The 16,899-nt window shown below is 38.9% G+C and overlaps 1 protein-coding gene across 1 annotated transcript; it reads right to left on the reverse strand.

Annotated features, from left to right (window-relative positions):
* Nucleotides 1-1,503: 1,503 nt before the first annotated feature.
* Nucleotides 1,504-2,885, reverse strand: HOXC4 (homeobox C4). Its single transcript, XM_077838581.1, has 2 exons — nt 2,342-2,885; nt 1,504-1,853 (listed from the first exon to the last, which is right to left on the reverse strand). The coding sequence occupies exons 1-2, from the start codon at nt 2,883-2,885 to the stop codon at nt 1,504-1,506; spliced, it is 894 nt and encodes a 297-aa protein (XP_077694707.1).
* Between the last annotated feature and the right edge of the window lie 14,014 nt (nt 2,886-16,899).

Consider the following 16,899-nt stretch of genomic DNA (forward strand, 5'->3'; position numbering starts at 1 on the left):
AATGCAAGACATGGGGATAGTGTTAAATTCTTGAAGAATAAATGTCTTTAAACAGGCCTACCTGAAAATCTGGCACCCCTATGTTATTTCAGACTGGGACAGTAGTTCTGAAAAGGAGCATGCTGCAAAGTTGCAAAAGATTGGGGCCTAGAAAACAGCTATGTATAACTTCCCCATTTGTACACAACTCTTTCTTACAGTTATCTCATCCTTCCGGGAAAGTAAACAAACCTTCAATTGTGGGGACAAATTTCTTGCTAAACTATCCATGTCACTCTCCTTTTGGATCATTTATTCAAAGTCCAAGAGCAAGAATGCCTTTTTGCCAAACCTTTTACTGTCTTTGGAAGAAGATTAGATGAAACCTATTGGTTTTATGAATGAACTAGTTCACATAATCTTTCAACAACAACAAAACAACAGAAGTGTAGAGAAAGAGAAAAAATCAGAAAACCCTTATATTAGATAGGGGGAAAACAGAGACAGATGAATGATATTCTAACCCAAACACACATCACTGTTCCTTTCTCAAAACAAGATTCCTTCCCTCCCTCCTCCCCCCCACCCACCCCCAAGTATATATATGTTTGACTGGGAGAATCTGAGATTGAAACACATTGACCAAGTTGTGATGTCATAAAATCTAGAAAACAGAGCTATTTTTATGTTTGCTTAGACTTAATTTAAGCAGTCACTCCTGCACATGGAATTAATGCCACAATCCCAGGATTATTATATATATATATATTTAGGGCTAGGGGAATGTGGAGAGTGAAATAAGCCACCAGACATTAAAGTAAAACTAATTCACACTCACTGGTTTATTGAACACTGGGACTTTCACATACACACTAAAACTCTTTATTGCAAGTTTACAATGATCATGTAAAATCAGTCCAAAAACACAAATAACCACGACAAAAAAACTAGCTACTGACTTTGTTTAAACCTTGCTCTTTTTTTAAATATGTCACTATCCTTCCCTTTTCTTTTTTCCCCCTCGCTTCTCAAAATTTAAACCAATTACTCACTCAGCCTGGTTTGTGTGATTTTTTTTCCCTTTTGAATCATGATGATTTTTTTTTTTTTAGCTTTTTCTTCACATTTATACCAAAGAATTTCAATGCTCCATTTTATCCTCGGTAGATCATTGTGCATTTGTAACGCAGAGGGCAAAATACCTACATTCTTTTTCTTTGTGATTATTCTTATTTGTTCATTAAATTCATCTAACGGAACATTGACCTCTTCCCCCCTCCCCTTCCCTTACCCCTTAAAAAATAAATAAAACCCTGAAATGGCGTAAAAAAACCTGCAGGTTCTCGGTCACCTGGCTCCATGCTATGTTACATGCATCTAAAGCCTGTGGTCTTACAGAAGACCTCATTGTTTTTTATACGCACAGGAAAACTACAAGAAAAGAACCAAAATATATATATATATATATTAGATTCTATAAATAATCAGAGTCAATTTTGTGTGTGTGTGCGCGTGTGATATTGTTTATAACCTTGTGATATCCTCTGCTCGCTGCTCCTGAGCTGTGCCCGGTGATAGTTCCTCGCTGGGGGCAGCGTTACCAGCAGCAAGGGTGCCCGCCGATGAATTCGATGGAGCCGAGGACCTGACTTTGGTGTTGGGCAGCCTGTGGTCTTTTTTCCATTTCATCCGCCTGTTCTGAAACCAGATTTTGATCTGCCTTTCCGAGAGACACAAGGAGTGAGCTATTTCGATGCGCCTTCGCCTTGTCAGGTACCTGTTATAGTGAAACTCCTTTTCCAACTCCAGGACCTGCTGTCTTGTATAGGCAGTCCTGGAACGTTTGGGCTCGCCTCCATTGTAATTGGGATTCACTGGAAAAGCAAAGATTAGCATGAATAGAGAGAGAGAGAGAGAAGCAGACAACAGAGAGAGGGGGAGAGAGAGAGAGAGAGAGAGACAGGAAATCTAGAGTGGCTCAGGAAAAAGTAATCAGCTAAATGGGTTATAAAGAACTTCTGGCAGCCCAAGACTTTCTATTCTAATAAGAAGGGGTTTCCCTGGCTCAAAAGACTGAATTATTTATGTACCCCTTACAAAGCTTTAGGAGTTTCACACATACATAACAGAATGAACCACATGGCTAAGGCTGCCCAGACTAGCTTGGCTATAAAATTTATGGTGGGTGTAATTACCCATTCCGAGTCGTAAATCCAGCTCAATTGTGCTAACCCAAAGACTCTCATGGAAGGGAAGGAAATAGGGAGAAAAAAAAAAAAAACGAGAGAGCGAGCGAGCGAGAGCAGGGTGTGAAAATAGGAAGGAAGGACAGAGCAGAGGGAGAGAATAAAAAGTTGCCTACCAGTACTGACGTGGATTTTTTTCATCCATGGATAGACTATAGGTTGCTTAGAAGCTGTGCTGTTAGGATGCTCAGGGTTTGGCTGGTTGCAGGCTGGAGGGGCTGGGGAAGGAGAGGTGGAGGAACTGGAAAGAGCAGTCTGCTCACAGAGCTGCTGCGGTTTCTCTGAGAGGTGGTGGCCTCCTTGAGTTTGCCCATGTCCCCTTTGGTGCGCGGCTGGGTTGCCGGGAGCTTGAATATTGGCACAGCTGTATTGGCGCTCTGGGTAGTTGGGTCTTGGTGGTGGGTACAGTTCTTGGTGATGATGCTGAAAGCTGGACTCCCTTGTCCGGCTGTAATATTCCGGACTGTGGTCTGGGATGTAATTATTTTGCGAATATTCCTCGCATGGAGGAAATTTCGGATCGATGTAGTTAGAGTCCATCAAATAGGAGCTCATGATCATTAATTTCTGGAGTGGAAAATAATTTTTCTCGCTTTGTCGTTTTTCTGCTCCATAAAGCCCTCCTACAAGCTGGCGACCCCGTAAAGTTACTTTCACCATGTGACTCCCTTGTCCAATCACACCAGCCAGCCTAGTCCCCGGATAAGGAACCAAAAGCTTTTTCAAAATGTATCCAATTTGTGTGTGTGTATGTGCGTGTGTGTGTGCATTGTTGTTGTTGTTTGTTGTTGTTTGTGTGATCTCAAAACTAGGAGCAACGGGGTCAGAATGGTGAGAAGGATCAACCGACCCCCTTTTCTCCCCCCCCCCCACTCCCGCCGCCGAAAAAGACAAATGTGTAAGGGAAAATAAAAGAATAAAATCCTACCGGTTTTTGTAAAGGGGGTGGGGGACATGTGGGAAATATTCCTCACAATACCCCACACCCTGCCATAGACTGGATTTTAGAAATCTCTCCGTGGTAGAACTCCCCCCCAGATCTTGCAGATCAACAACAGAACAAGCCATAATTATGAAGATTAACTATCACTTTACCCTGCACAGAATAAGACATGCTCAGATTATGTTGAATTTTTCACTTTAAAGAACTGCTAGGTTACAAAACTGCCCCCCTTTCCACTCCTAAGTAACACAGGGCAGTTTAAGTGCCCTTGCTGGTAAATTTGTTTCCCCCACCCAAAATGAAATATTGTTAAACACACATCATTAAATGGGGGATGGGGAGGGAAGGGAAGGAAACAAGTTACCTGAGAGGTAAAAGGGAATATGCAAATCATGGCTCCATAATTTAGAGTTTTCTAAATGCTCCCAACCTTGCTTAAGAGATATCTCATTTCCTTGGAAACTGATAGGATCTATTTGTGTATTAAAGATCATAGCTACACAGTCTTTCCACCCACTCAGAAAGCTGGAATGCTTTTGGAGTGACAACAATTCTTTACTTGTAAGACTACTTGTGTGTTTTTATTCCTACTGGCTTTTACAGGCTGATTATGCTTTGTTTTCCTCATTCAAAATTCTGCCCTTTCCAGTCTGCCAAAGCTCCATATAATATACATATATTACATACATACATTTAATTAAACATACATGTATGTGAGATAGATAGATAGATAGATAGATAGATAGATAGATAGATAGATAGATAGATAGATAGAAATGTGGTTCATAGCTCCACATCCAGCCAGAGAATTAGTTTCCCTTGTAACGTCCATTGAAAAGACCCATTTAACTAGCTGCTTTAATAGAGGGAGGGAGGAAAGGTTGAGATAACATATATAAAAATGGCTCCCTTTCCCAGATGTCAGGACAAATAGACCCCCTGTGCAAGTACAGAAACTGGAAATCGATGTAAATATTTTGGAGAGAGCAGTTATTGCAATTAAGGGCTTTATCTATAGCTTGCACTAAACAGAGGGGCAGAGGGAGTCGGATTAATCCCTTGTACTGCTTGATAACAATTATAGTTGAAAATCATAGCTTGCAGGGCATTGCCATATTTTACTTGATAACAATAAAAGTGACACATAAAGTTAACTGTTTATGTTTTATTTATTAGACTAAACGTGCCAGCGGTGTCGGAGGCTTTTGGCTCGTTGTTACAGCTTTTATGGGGTTGTAAAACGCCATAAATCAGTCACATGAAATGGTTGGGGCTTTTTGTGCTGTTGGCTCAGACTTCTGCTATTTCTTCTTTATATGAAAAGTAATAATGTGATTTTATTATTATTATGATCCTCATCCCCAATCATCATTATTATTCAGTCTACCTTTAACAAGCCACCCCCACGCTGTCCTGGCAGAAGCTATGGCTGTTTTGCACTTGAATAACTACCTTTTAAAATGACATAACCAGTATTTGAGGATTTAATTAGAACAGCTGCAATTAAGGGAATCAAAGGAAAGCAGAACTTTACAAGGCTCTGGCATCGTCCATATACTCCCCTAGAGACGAATTTGTGACTCTCAAATATTCACACAAATTCGATTCTACAGGGTACATATAGACGACTGTATAATTTGGCACTTGTGGTGTTGAGGCTTGAGGGGTGGGGAGGGAAAGGATTGCACTTCAGAATAGTGCTCTCTGGCTGGAGGAAAGTTGGAGAGCATGCAAAGGCCACTCACTTAGAATGTTGCTTAAGATGTTTACAAATATGGTTTGCTTTGCATATTTGTGATTGCAGGTCCTACCTCACACAAAGACTCAGTCCCATATATATTTTGGCACTGTTGCATGTGGAAACTCATTTGCTATTTTCATTATTATCTAGCATTTATTGGTTTTATTGGCATATTTTTCCCATGGCCTAATTGCTTATCCAGTGGCTTGACAAAGATGATCCCTACTTTATTAAAATTAGATATGTTCCATCTCTTGAGATAAGCAAGTAGAATCCTATCTCTCTAAAGAAAAGTTGCAAGGAGGGTGGGGGAAGAATCTAGAGTTTGCAAAACACATTAATGGAAATGTATTCTGGTATTCAAAACATTGATTCAAATCTATCTAATACATTCCTTTTCACTAGCTATATCTCATGCTGTCCGAACACCTTGGACTCATACAGGATTTTGACATTTATTGTTCATACGGATGCAAAAACTTTATTCCAAGGCTGCGGGGATATTGAATAAAGATGTAGAAATAATAAACTAATTTTACCTAGGCATGTCTTTTTAAAGGATGAATCTCGGTAAGCCACAGATGAGAGGGATTAAAAAAAATATCCACAGGTAGTTATCTAAGAACATACTTGGTGGTTATCATAAACAACTAAAGAGTTCAAAAATCCAAGGAGTGAAGGTCACCTAAACTAATTTCCACCAATGAGTTACAGACCTACAGTTCGAAGGCTTAAAAAAGTCTTTGGCTCAGTGTTCCAGATGGCCAAGGGAGAACTGCAATTTTATTTCAATGATTTGTTATTCTTATAGCTTTGGGACTTAATTGCAAATATTTTTTTTTTAAAAAAAAGCGCCTGGCCCTGCTGCCTTGTCAATCTAAATTCATCCCTCCCCCTTTCTATTTTAGTTTCTTGCACATTATCTCTAAGCAGTGCACAAATATATTTCCCCCCTCACTTGTCTGATTTTTTCTCTTTTTTTTGTTTTTAGTGGAGTTTTTAGATGTGTCTTTTGCTTTAAGTGTTTGGCAGAATTTTTCTCCCCATAAAATAAGTCTGCACTGATCTGTGAAGAATAGTTGTGCAAGAATCTGGCTCTTTTGTCTATAAACCTTCCCTCCCACTCCTCTCTCTTTCGCCTCAATTTCCCCAGCCAACCCAACAATGTCGACAAACAGTTTTGGACTGACAAAGCCAAGAGAAATATAGCACCTCGAAAAAATAATTTCTGGTCTTTATTTCCTTCTCTACCCAGGGATCAGGTTGCAAAATATAGATCTGGTTACCATTTCAAGAACATTTTTGAGTACAAAGCGCCTTTCTGACAGTACTGAAGAAAAATAAGTGACTATTGTCCCTGCGGATTCATTGTCTTAGCTATTACCATACTGACCGTTTGGTAACCTGTACCTCAAGCCATTAGCAATCTGTGCATCCTAGAAAAATGAAGTACCTATCTACTGGGGTTTTGTTATTCAATGTTTAATAATAATAATAAAACAACAAACCTCACACTATGAACTATCTCTTCTTGAGATTCATAGGCAGGAAATAAATGTTTGAGTAGAGTTTTATTTCAAAGCATTTAAGGGTTTATTTTAAGGTGATTATTATACAATAAGTTACATTAGTGTGTATGCTGGGGGGCGGGGGGGGAGACAGTTTCTTGCAGAAAAAAACAGTTGGTTTCTCTGTGACATTATGCAATGACATGTAATTAATTAAATTTTAATTTTTCTAACAACTTGAAAGCAGTAAGTGCAAAAAAGACCTTTTCTTTTTGTTCCTTCATAATACAAATAGACAGGTCTAATTTATGCAAAGAAATATGCAAATGTTTAATTGATTTTTTCTTAAATCTGTTGTCAGTAAAAGTAATGAATCGGCCTAAAATGATTTTAATAACCAGAGCATGTCAGGAGAAGTACTCGCCTTCACATTTTCCTTTTTAGTCTCTTTAGTCTCCGAATCTGTAATAATGTAAATATTTACCCCTTCTTTCTAAAATGTTAAAGATGAATTCCTGTTGTTTGTTTGTAAAAAAAATATACAAACCGTTTTCTCAATCTCTCTCTCTTTCTCTATCCCCCCCCTCCTTCCTACCCCACCCAGGAATTCAATTTTCTTCAAATCTCGTTGAAAGTGGCTTTTTAAAAAGTGGGCGCATTTTAATATTGGTTAGACAGCGTGACCTGAATTTCACCTCAACTGTTTGACTTGATCCAATAGGTCACTGCCAAGGAGTTATTGATGGGGGAACTCCATTGAAATTTGTCTCCTCACAAATGGCCTTTAGATCTTCTAGCTAGTTCAATAACTAGTTATAATGTAGAAGGGGAAAAATGAAGCCCAGAGGCAAACTAATTTGATGTTTCATTTTTATGCTGGAGAAATTGTTGGTTTTCTTTCTATCACCTCCCCCCAAACCCCCCTTAAAAATCTGGTTTTGACGAAGACCCCCTTTTAGCTGAGAGGAGATTTGAATCTGTATTACAAATATATTTTATTATTGTTGTTATTATTAATTATTATTAATAATAATTATTTATATTGGAGCCTCGGTTCATGAACTCTTCAAGACTTGACCTACACTGGAGCTTAAAAATAACTTCCTGCTTGGTAGGAAACATACTTTTACTTTTTTGTTTGTTTCTTTGTTTGTTTGTTTCTTTGTTTAAAAGAGGATTATTATTTGTAATAGATCAAAGTAGCCAGTATGGGTAAGCGAGTTACGTCTCAATTCTTTATAACTTTTCGTGTGATTTCATTTAGCTCGAAAAGAAAATATATGTGTTGCAGCTTTGAGAACTAGCAAACCAAACCTGTTAGAGACGGTCCTTAAAGAATAACTTTTTAAATAAATCCAAATTAACTAATAAACCTGCGATCGGTAGAGTTTAATTTATTTCTTATACCATATTTGCTTGTCTGTAATGGTCCATATAACTACAACTGATCGCTTCCTTCTTCTTCTTTAGCCTCTTCAAACCTATTTAAAAGGCTGAAAATATGTATTTTAGTTATAATCAATACCTTCTGAATACAATCTTTTCTGAGTCTGACGGCTCTATCCTTTTCAGCACTGAGAAAAAACTTTGATGGAGGATCCTTTTAAGTGACATATATACAGGCTATAGGGTTTCTCCTTGACTTTTTCTATACAAACAATACCTGTAATGACTCATCTCATGCTGCTGAACCATAGGTTAAGTTGTAAAGAAAACATTGGTCTTCTACGGGGATTGGAGGGGGTGGGGGGGAGTTGCAGAGAGAACCGTTCAGTGGAAGTTAGGTGGATGTTATTGTGTGGTATGGAAATATATACAAACTTTAGACAGCTCTTGTTCTGTATTATCCTAGAAAGCTTCTTCTTGAGTGGCACTTACTAGCTTAACCCATTCAGCCTTGAAATCGTCCCCCAGAGTCATAATATTAATAATTACGCAGAATGCACTTCTTTGGCTTGATTCTGTCTGTGATAGCACCTAGCTGCTGACAAGGACTTTGAAAGCCGATGCCCAGAGAAAATGGATCTGGGCTTAGCCACTGAGACCGTAGAGTGGGTTAGAATGATAATATTAGTTATTTTAAATTGTGCAGGGGAATAGAAAGTCATACCAACCTCCCTTGAGGTTGAAGGGTCAATATAACAGTTAGCTAGGTTGTCCTGGCCCGCAACTAACTTTAGGGTAACTCTGATAAACCCTACTGTGCGTTCATTTTCAGTGTTGCAGAGACAACCTCCCTGCCTCATATAGTCCTGCTAAATGCCTTCTCTTTCCGCTGGATTCCCTTCCTAGCTGGCGCAAGAGTAAATAATCCAGCGGAACAGGGGCTACTCTTCGTGTGACATTCGCCATAGAACATTTGGCGTGTAAATGGCAAAGAGAAAACTCCAATGGGTTATTCTCATTCTGAATCTGTGCCTATGGGGAAATAAGAAGCACAGGTTGCAGGCACTTCTGGTCGGTACTGACACCCTTTGCAATTTAAAATCAATTCTGTGGTGGCTTTCTCTGGGGATGTGAAGTAATCACTGGACACTTTTTAAGCAAAGGGCAGCAAAAGAGCACCCTTTCCTCCTTGGGTTTCAGATGGCCAAACTGCTCTTACCATACATATGTGTGACAGAGTGTCTAATTGGATTAGATGTACAAAGATTTCCTCAATATAGGTTAGAGACTGGTGAGTGCTTGAATCAATAGCTGTTATTAAAACCTTACAGATATCAATTCTCCTAGTCAGTTTAATGAATACAGCTTTTATATTCAAAATGTACAGGATTTACACACAGACACGTATTACATATACACTGGTTTTGTTATATACATATATATAAAGCAAATACAGTGTACTGTACATATATATGCATACTATAATCATGTATCAGATATATTATGATTTGAAGTGTAAATATTATATATTGCACATCTAAAACTGTTTTAAAGTATTTGTGTATCTATTCATATCTCTGTATGTGAATGTATGTTTACACACACACAACTAACAAATATATGCACACTCCCCTCACCCTACCCCCCATATATACACACAGGGACAGACACGCAAGTCTGTGTATTTCAGTGTTGTTTTAGGTGATGAACACTGTTCAGTTAGGCACTGGAATTAGTTATTTAGGACTGATGAAGAAAAATTATCTAGTGTGATTACTTTATTCTTCTGCATAAGATTCCTGTCTTTGGATATTCCTATCTATCTCGATTTTCTGTCGATCAACCGCACTTTATACAAATATACAGAGTATAAACCCGGAACCATGTGTGTTCTAATGAGCGAATAAGATACATGGAGTTCTGGAGAAACCTTCTAATTGCCTTCAGCTACCAAATGAGATATCTGAATTTTTTTAAAAAAACTTTCATTGGGCGGTGGAGAATGGCAACAATGGACGATAATGATTGAAGAGGAGTTTTCTGTTATCTATAATGTTTATTTTTTTCACTAGGGTACTTTCAGTTTAATCTTTCACTATGTAATAAACTATTATCTTAGTTAATCCCAAAGGTGAATCCATCAAAACCTTTTAATAAAACCTTTATTAGTTTCAGTAATTCCGAGGGTTGTAGCTGCACCTCCAGAGCAGCAGGCAGAACTTAACTTAACTTGGTCTGCTGCAAAATACTTTAAAATAAATTTAGATGTGTAAATGTTGCCCGACTCATCCTGGCCATTAGAATTCTGCAGGCATTGTCGTTTGCAGCAGTCATTAGTCAAGCCTACAGAAGCAAAAGGAGCAGGGTAGTTGGACAAGAGAAATCTCAAGAATGATATACAGAACCAGGCCTCTAGCATCAATTCAAACCTGATAAGAAATCGGCTGCCTTATTGCAAAAAGATGGCTAAGCTCGTTCAATTGGGCCTCGGATGCGTTGAATAATTGTTCGATTCCTGGAAAGGCTAAAGTGTTTTCACACCAAAACCTGGGGACCTAGGGAAAGGGAAAGGTGAACACCTAGGGTACCAGAAATGCACCCATATGAGATTGCAACGGGGCTGTGAAGGCAACAGATTGTTTGGATTCCATCCAGAATTTAGCAGCTGGGACTAGCTCCATGAAAAAGTGGAAGGTGGGATGAAATGACGGCAGAACAGAATGCCAGCTAATATTAATAATAACAGACTCCTAGATCCGAAAATCTTATTTTAAGCATCCATTTGGAAAAAGTTAAGAGGAATTAGATATTAGTTCAGGGATGGTGCATCAGCCAGTGCAGCATGGTAGTAAACTAACATAACATATAGGGTTGTTCATACTCCACTTCTTCGCTTGCACATGACCCAGCAACTTTGAGACTGAACCTTTCTTTAAAAAAAAGCTTTATATTTCTGTTCTCCACAGTGTTATGGGGAATTAATTTCGACAGAGACAGGTACCCAAGAAAAGCAGAGACAGATGTAAAGTACTCCCGTCTCTCCTTAACAGTCATATGTTTTATTCCTAGCCAGAGAGTCAAGGAAGCAAAAATAACGGGGGCTTTTGGTTTTTAATTGGAGAATGTCTATTAGATCATTCATTTACATCGTACCTTGACTGACTGTCTTATAAAACCAGCGCAATGTGTATATACACACACACACACACACACACACACACACACAGAGAGAGAGAGAGAGAGAGAGAGAGAGAGAGAGAGAGAGAGAGAGAGAGAGAGAGAGAGACTGAATGCTATTTTATGGAAAGAAGTCACTTTTCACCACGCCGGAGAGAGAGAGATTGACTGAATGCTACCGTACGGAAAGAAGTTAGCCTTCAGCACGGATTATACACACACGTAGACATAGACCATTTTTATGTGGATGTCGAAAAGGGATCTCTTTGATAATCTGTTAATTTCGCACTTAAATGTATTTAATCAGATATAGCAATAAAGAAAGCATACACAAAGTCTTACTCTGCCTATATGCCTCATGAGCATGTATCTAACCTTTTAGCTCTCAGAGTTCCAAGGAAAGCTTGTGTGTGTGTATGTTTCTATTTTTATTACTGCGAAGCCTAGTTAGATCACAAATCTTAGTCATTTTTGTAAAGTATTATTTTCTCCTACTGGATATTATGCATCACAGCCACAAAAGTACACAATATGGAACAGAAGGAAAAGGGGAGGAAAAAACAACAATCAACCTCTAGCTTGTCTTTAATTATATAAACCTATCAACCTAGTGGAATATTCAATACAAACTATAATAAAATAATAATAATAAATAGCTGTCCTCCCCCATAGGAGACGCTCAGTTGACCTCTCTTTGGGCTATGTTTAAGCAAAACACGTTCAATATTTTTAGGTCAAATATAGTTAACAAGGGGACGGAGGTCTGAAGACCTTTTTTAGGAAGCTACTTGGTGCATTGATCTCCAGTACCAATGGGTCTTTAGATCTTATTAATTGCCTTAGCAGAAAATTAGCTACAAATATTTCCACTATGTCTTCCCTCAGATTAGGCTGGGACTCCAGGCAAAAGATACAACTATTTTTGTTTTGTTTTGTTTTGTTTTTAACGATAACAGTGCAGAGCACTATTGGGCATAATAGACAATTTCCAGACCATAGCACGAGATTATTTAAAAAAAAATCTTTTCGGAGGTACCTTTGAGAATGTAAGTAAAAGCAGATCTGTGGAATTTACAACCTTAAGGACACAGACCCCCTCACTTCCTGTGATTAGCGACAGATCAAAACGGACACCTACCTTCGTTTACAACCCCCGCCCCTCCCTTCCTGACAGGAAAAAACCTCCTGTAATAAAAGTCTAGTCAGCCATCCCTTTTGTGAAAGATAAAACAAAATATATGCAATCACGGTTTGTGAGTCTAAAAAACAAGGACATTGATTTTGTTTTTGTTTTAAAGAAAGAAAGAAAGAAAGAAAGAAAGAAAGAAAGAAAGAAAGAAAGAAAGAAAGAAAGAAAGAAAGAAAGAAAGAAAGAAAGAAAGAAAGAAAGAAAGAAAGAAAGAAAAAGAATTACTTACTGCTGTTTCTCTCCATTTTGTCATGGCCAAACCTACAGAAAAGAAAGTTTCATTTTTTTAAAGAAAGAAAAATACATACACGCTATGCCCTACAGGATCATCCATAAACTCTAGCTATGTGCACTTTCAAGTTGACTCCAGTTCCTTGTAGATTACACTCCAGTGCATGTTACCTAAACTCAAGCAAACTCTAATCCTGCCGCGGACAGAAATAAATAGAAAGGTCAACAGTAGCAGCTCTCTCTTCCCATGTGATTATTTTGTTGCTGAGACATGAATTAGAGAAATCTGTTGAGTGCCAAGAAATGATTATATATATATAATGTCTATATAGATATATCTACTAAGGAAGAGGAGAAAATGAATAGGATACAGAATAAAGACTCTAAGGGGGGTGGGGGATGGGGAATAACATTTCTTCATGTACATCCAACTATCTTGTTGCCTCAAATCCTCTCGCCTTTTGGTTTGGCTAGGAAAACAAATATGGAATTTAAAAAATAATAACCAACAATCTTGATCAGCGGAACAATGAAGCGAAAATGGGAGGGGGATTCGCACTGGGGAAGGCTTCCTCCTTCTAAATGAAGAAGTGATATGGTGAACGGTTAGGCATCTCCAATTCGTGTAGGGGTAATAAGGGAAACTACATTCATATCTGCCAGGAAAAAGGGAAATCGCAAGTTTAAGAAAAAATCGATAACTCGGAATTCAACTCTTGACCGGGAAAACCCAGATCAAAACATCATTTGACAGGAATGCTCTCTCAGAATCAGATATTAAATCAATAAAATCAATCCATCAGTACAATCTGCATAGGCAGAAGATCTCTGCACCGTGGCTCTTAAAAGAGAGAGGAAAAGGGGGAGATGATGTTTAAAAACCACTGGGAGAATAACCGAGACCAGCGAACTGAAACAAAGTGAATCTCACCCTTGGAGTGTACCTTATTTTAGCTGGATATTTTGATTTCTTCATTCCACCTCTAGCTAGCCAATTTTTCTGGATTCATCACTACACTAAACTTATGTTCGAAGGCATTATAGTTCCGCTCACATGGGTAATTAATATGCGCAATGGTTTTCTTGTAAAGAGGAATGTTTAATATTAACCTTTTAAAAAAAAACTTTTAATTCTTACGGTACGAAGGTGGCAAATAAAATTTTGAATATGGCTATTTTATTGATCCTGAAACGGAAACAGTTTTCAAAAAATGTTATGTAAGCTAAAAAACAAAGCAGCCAAATCTGCTGAGGAAATGGCAATAATTTACCAGCTACAACACTGACTTTTTAAAAATTAATCATGAAGCCTATAACCGAAGGAAGAGTTAGACAATGAAAGACCCTCTTGAAAAAATATATTTACATTTCAAGTCACACCAAAACTTTCTTCCTGTTTCAGACATGCAGGGTCTTAAGTCTCATAGTACCCATAACAAAGCTCAGAGCATTCTAGACTGTGCTCAATACAAATATTTACTTTTGATACCCTTGGCAATACTCGGCAACGTGCTTTTAGATGCCTTGAAGGGTTATTTTTCATTATGGGTGTGGCACTGAAACTAAAGCACTTTCGATTCTTTATTGAAAGGAGGGCAATTGGAAAATATTATTTCCTTAAATTTGCCTTGCAAAGGATTGCTTGGAAATAATCAGATCCTGTCCCTAATGTAAAACCTCCGTACTCTCTCTTCCCTTTGCCATCCTATTTAGAAGGCACATCAAATATGGTGGCTGTAAAGGACCAAATAAATGTTTACTTTTGGAATATGGCATCTCTTTGGCAACTGCCCACTGCAAACCTTTCCGTATACAATCTTCTGAGGGTGACTAAGAAAGTTATAACCCTACCTTTTAAAAAAAAAGTGGAATGAGGTTCTCGCATTTGCAAGTCTTGTTCAAGGCGAGCACAGATGTTGGTTGTTTCTTACAATAGATAATAAAATATCCCCACTGTTATAATAGGATGTAACCCAATTACATTGACTCGCAGTGGCTGCAATTTTGGAGTTGCTAACTCATGGTTTTCTGCCGTCTTGGTTATTGTTATTGTATTTAGTTTGTTCCCCTTTAACAAAAATGTTACCAGTACGAAATGTAGGATTTTAAGGTACTAAAATGCCAGGAAGCGCTGTTATTTTAAAGTAGTATCCCCTCCTTTCCCAAAACAGGTAGTTTAAAATGCGACGTGTAAATATCTTGCAGGTAAAGTAATTTCAGCGAAGTAGGGTTTCGCTCAATTTTAATTCCAAATTAAGCAGAATGCCTCTGAATCTCAAATATCCCAACTGACAACACACAAAGATGAATACAGTTGAGCACTGTGATTTATCCTCTATCTGTGGCAGAACTTGGACTGTATTTATGTTCCAAGAAAAGAAACTCTGCCACAACGGTGCAACCTTAGGTAAAATATCAAGCTCATGCTAATGTTGTATCACCTTTTCGGAGGAGAAGGGGAGATGACTGATATAGTGACAAACTTGCCTGAATGTCACATTTGCTTCTGCTAATCAAAAGATGTTTAATTCTTTTTTGTTTGTTTTTTAATATATCTTAGGGTGTGTGCAAACCCCTTTGCTTGACTGGCGAACAGTAATCACGTGACTTCACTTTGCGCATGCCCGCTGGGATCCTTGGGATATTTTGGGTGCCATGAAAGTACACAAATCTTCCAGGCTAACTTTCCATCTTCTCGTGGTGAAATGTTAGCCAACCACATATACATTAAGAAAAAATAATAATACAGCGAAGAGTCATAGGGATGGAAACACAAACAGTGCATTTATCATAACATTTCAGAAATATTTAGCTCTGGAGAAACCTAAATTAAAAGTTGACGATTTCAAATGGCAAGAACTTCCCCATTGGAGAAGATGAAATGAACTAGCAACTCTTGGGCCTGATCAATCTTGTTCTTGAAGCACAAACAAATAATGGGCTTTATGAATAGGATTTCCAGGTGAAAACCAATTGTATCAGTTTATTTGTGTGAGAGAGGTTTTTCCTTCCCTGAAACTCAGAGTTAGGGAAGAGACAGAGCACCAAGAAATCCAGAGCACTTGTTCTTTTCAATCACGACTAAAATGGCTGTTTTTCAAAAGTGCCACTTCTCCTTATGAAGAAACTTCTTAATTCATTGGACCCTTGGGTTCTTCGTTCATAAGAGAAATGTGATTTGCGATACAAAACGCCAAAGCTTCTGTCCAGGCACGGAGTTATGGCTGTGTGTGTCCCCTGGCAAAGTAGAGGATTGGTCACACTACATATTAAAATAATCTTTAACTATGGAGAAATTGGGGAATGTTTTTATATGCATCTCCATCTTCACGAAGCCTGAGTTCGTTTAAGCCTTAACTCTCCAGTCTATCCACTCGAGCACCCCCATTGTTATATTGTTATTAAACCTGGAACAAGTTGTAGGTCAGGCAAGAAAAAGGAAAAACAACCCTCTGGAAACCCACGTGCGGGCTGGAGCCTAGATTTGCATTGAAGCCACCTGCCGATGAAACAGCTCCGCACCTTCCAGATTCACTCAGCGCTTTGCAGCATGGAACCCACCGGCCTCGCCCCAGAAAACCTAGAACTATGAGCTACCCGCCTAGTGACTACTAGCCTTGCAGCGAGGCCGCCTTTTGCTTCGCAAAGGGCATGAAGGCTCGGGAAGCAGTTGCGATTTATTTCTGCTAACAGGGCATCCCTTTTCTTGTCTCTTCCCCCCCCCTCCCCGCTTCTCCCCCCCCACGCTTTCCAGGCTGCTACTCCTCTGCGCCGAGCCTTAAAACAGTGCCACACCAATCCGATGCTGCCACTCCCGGTTCAATGTGAACAGCAGAAGTAATCTCAATCTACTGGTTTGTTTGGAGAGGAAGAAATTAAGGAGCGGGTGGGCAAAAAATGTCTTTGTCCTGGGTCCTCCCCCTGCCCCATCCCACTTAGAATCTTCCTAGTCGTCACAACTGCTCAAGTTTTGTGGCAAAGAGCAGAGGCCAAACCCAGCTCACCTTCTTCCTCGGAAGAGCGATCTCGCACCAGAAGGAACTCATGGCACCATTAAGGGGCCCAAGAACTCACCCAATATTACACAGAAGAAGGGGAGGGGCAGTTGTATACACATATGGCTGGGCGTGCAGGCTGGACACGTAGCTCCTTAGGGAAAAGAGCCATAAGGGAAACACTGTGGAGCTGCTGGCTTCGGAGACCTTTTGGAAAATCTGGCCCCAAATGTGGGTGCAGGGCTCTTGAAAGTTTGGCCCATAATGGAGAATTTGGTCAAATCATTTTATTAATAATAATAATAATAATAATTAATAAATAATAAAATCCCAGAAGGTTGAAAACAGAGATCAGTCCCAAGTTGTAACTATCCAGAAGTCAATGAAGTTACACGCAGCGTGAATTAGGCCCGATGTTGCTTCTATATTTAATAAGCATGTATCGATCTCTATACATACACCACATCACTGTGTATATCTCTTGTATGACACTTTATATTCTGG

This window comes from Eretmochelys imbricata, chromosome 20 (assembly GCF_965152235.1).
Source record: "Eretmochelys imbricata isolate rEreImb1 chromosome 20, rEreImb1.hap1, whole genome shotgun sequence".
NCBI classification, from domain to species: Eukaryota; Metazoa; Chordata; order Testudines; family Cheloniidae; genus Eretmochelys; species Eretmochelys imbricata.

What these genes read in the sequence shown, in the direction of transcription:
- HOXC4 (XM_077838581.1), bottom strand. Translation starts at nt 2,885, where the DNA reads ATGGTGAAAGTAACTTTACGGGGTCGCCAGCTTGTAGGAGGGCTTTAT. An exon ending in AAAAATCCACGTCAGTACTG is followed by an intron (nt 1,854 to 2,341) that starts GTAGGCAACTTT and finishes TTGCTTTTCCAG; the next exon opens with TGAATCCCAATTACAATGGA.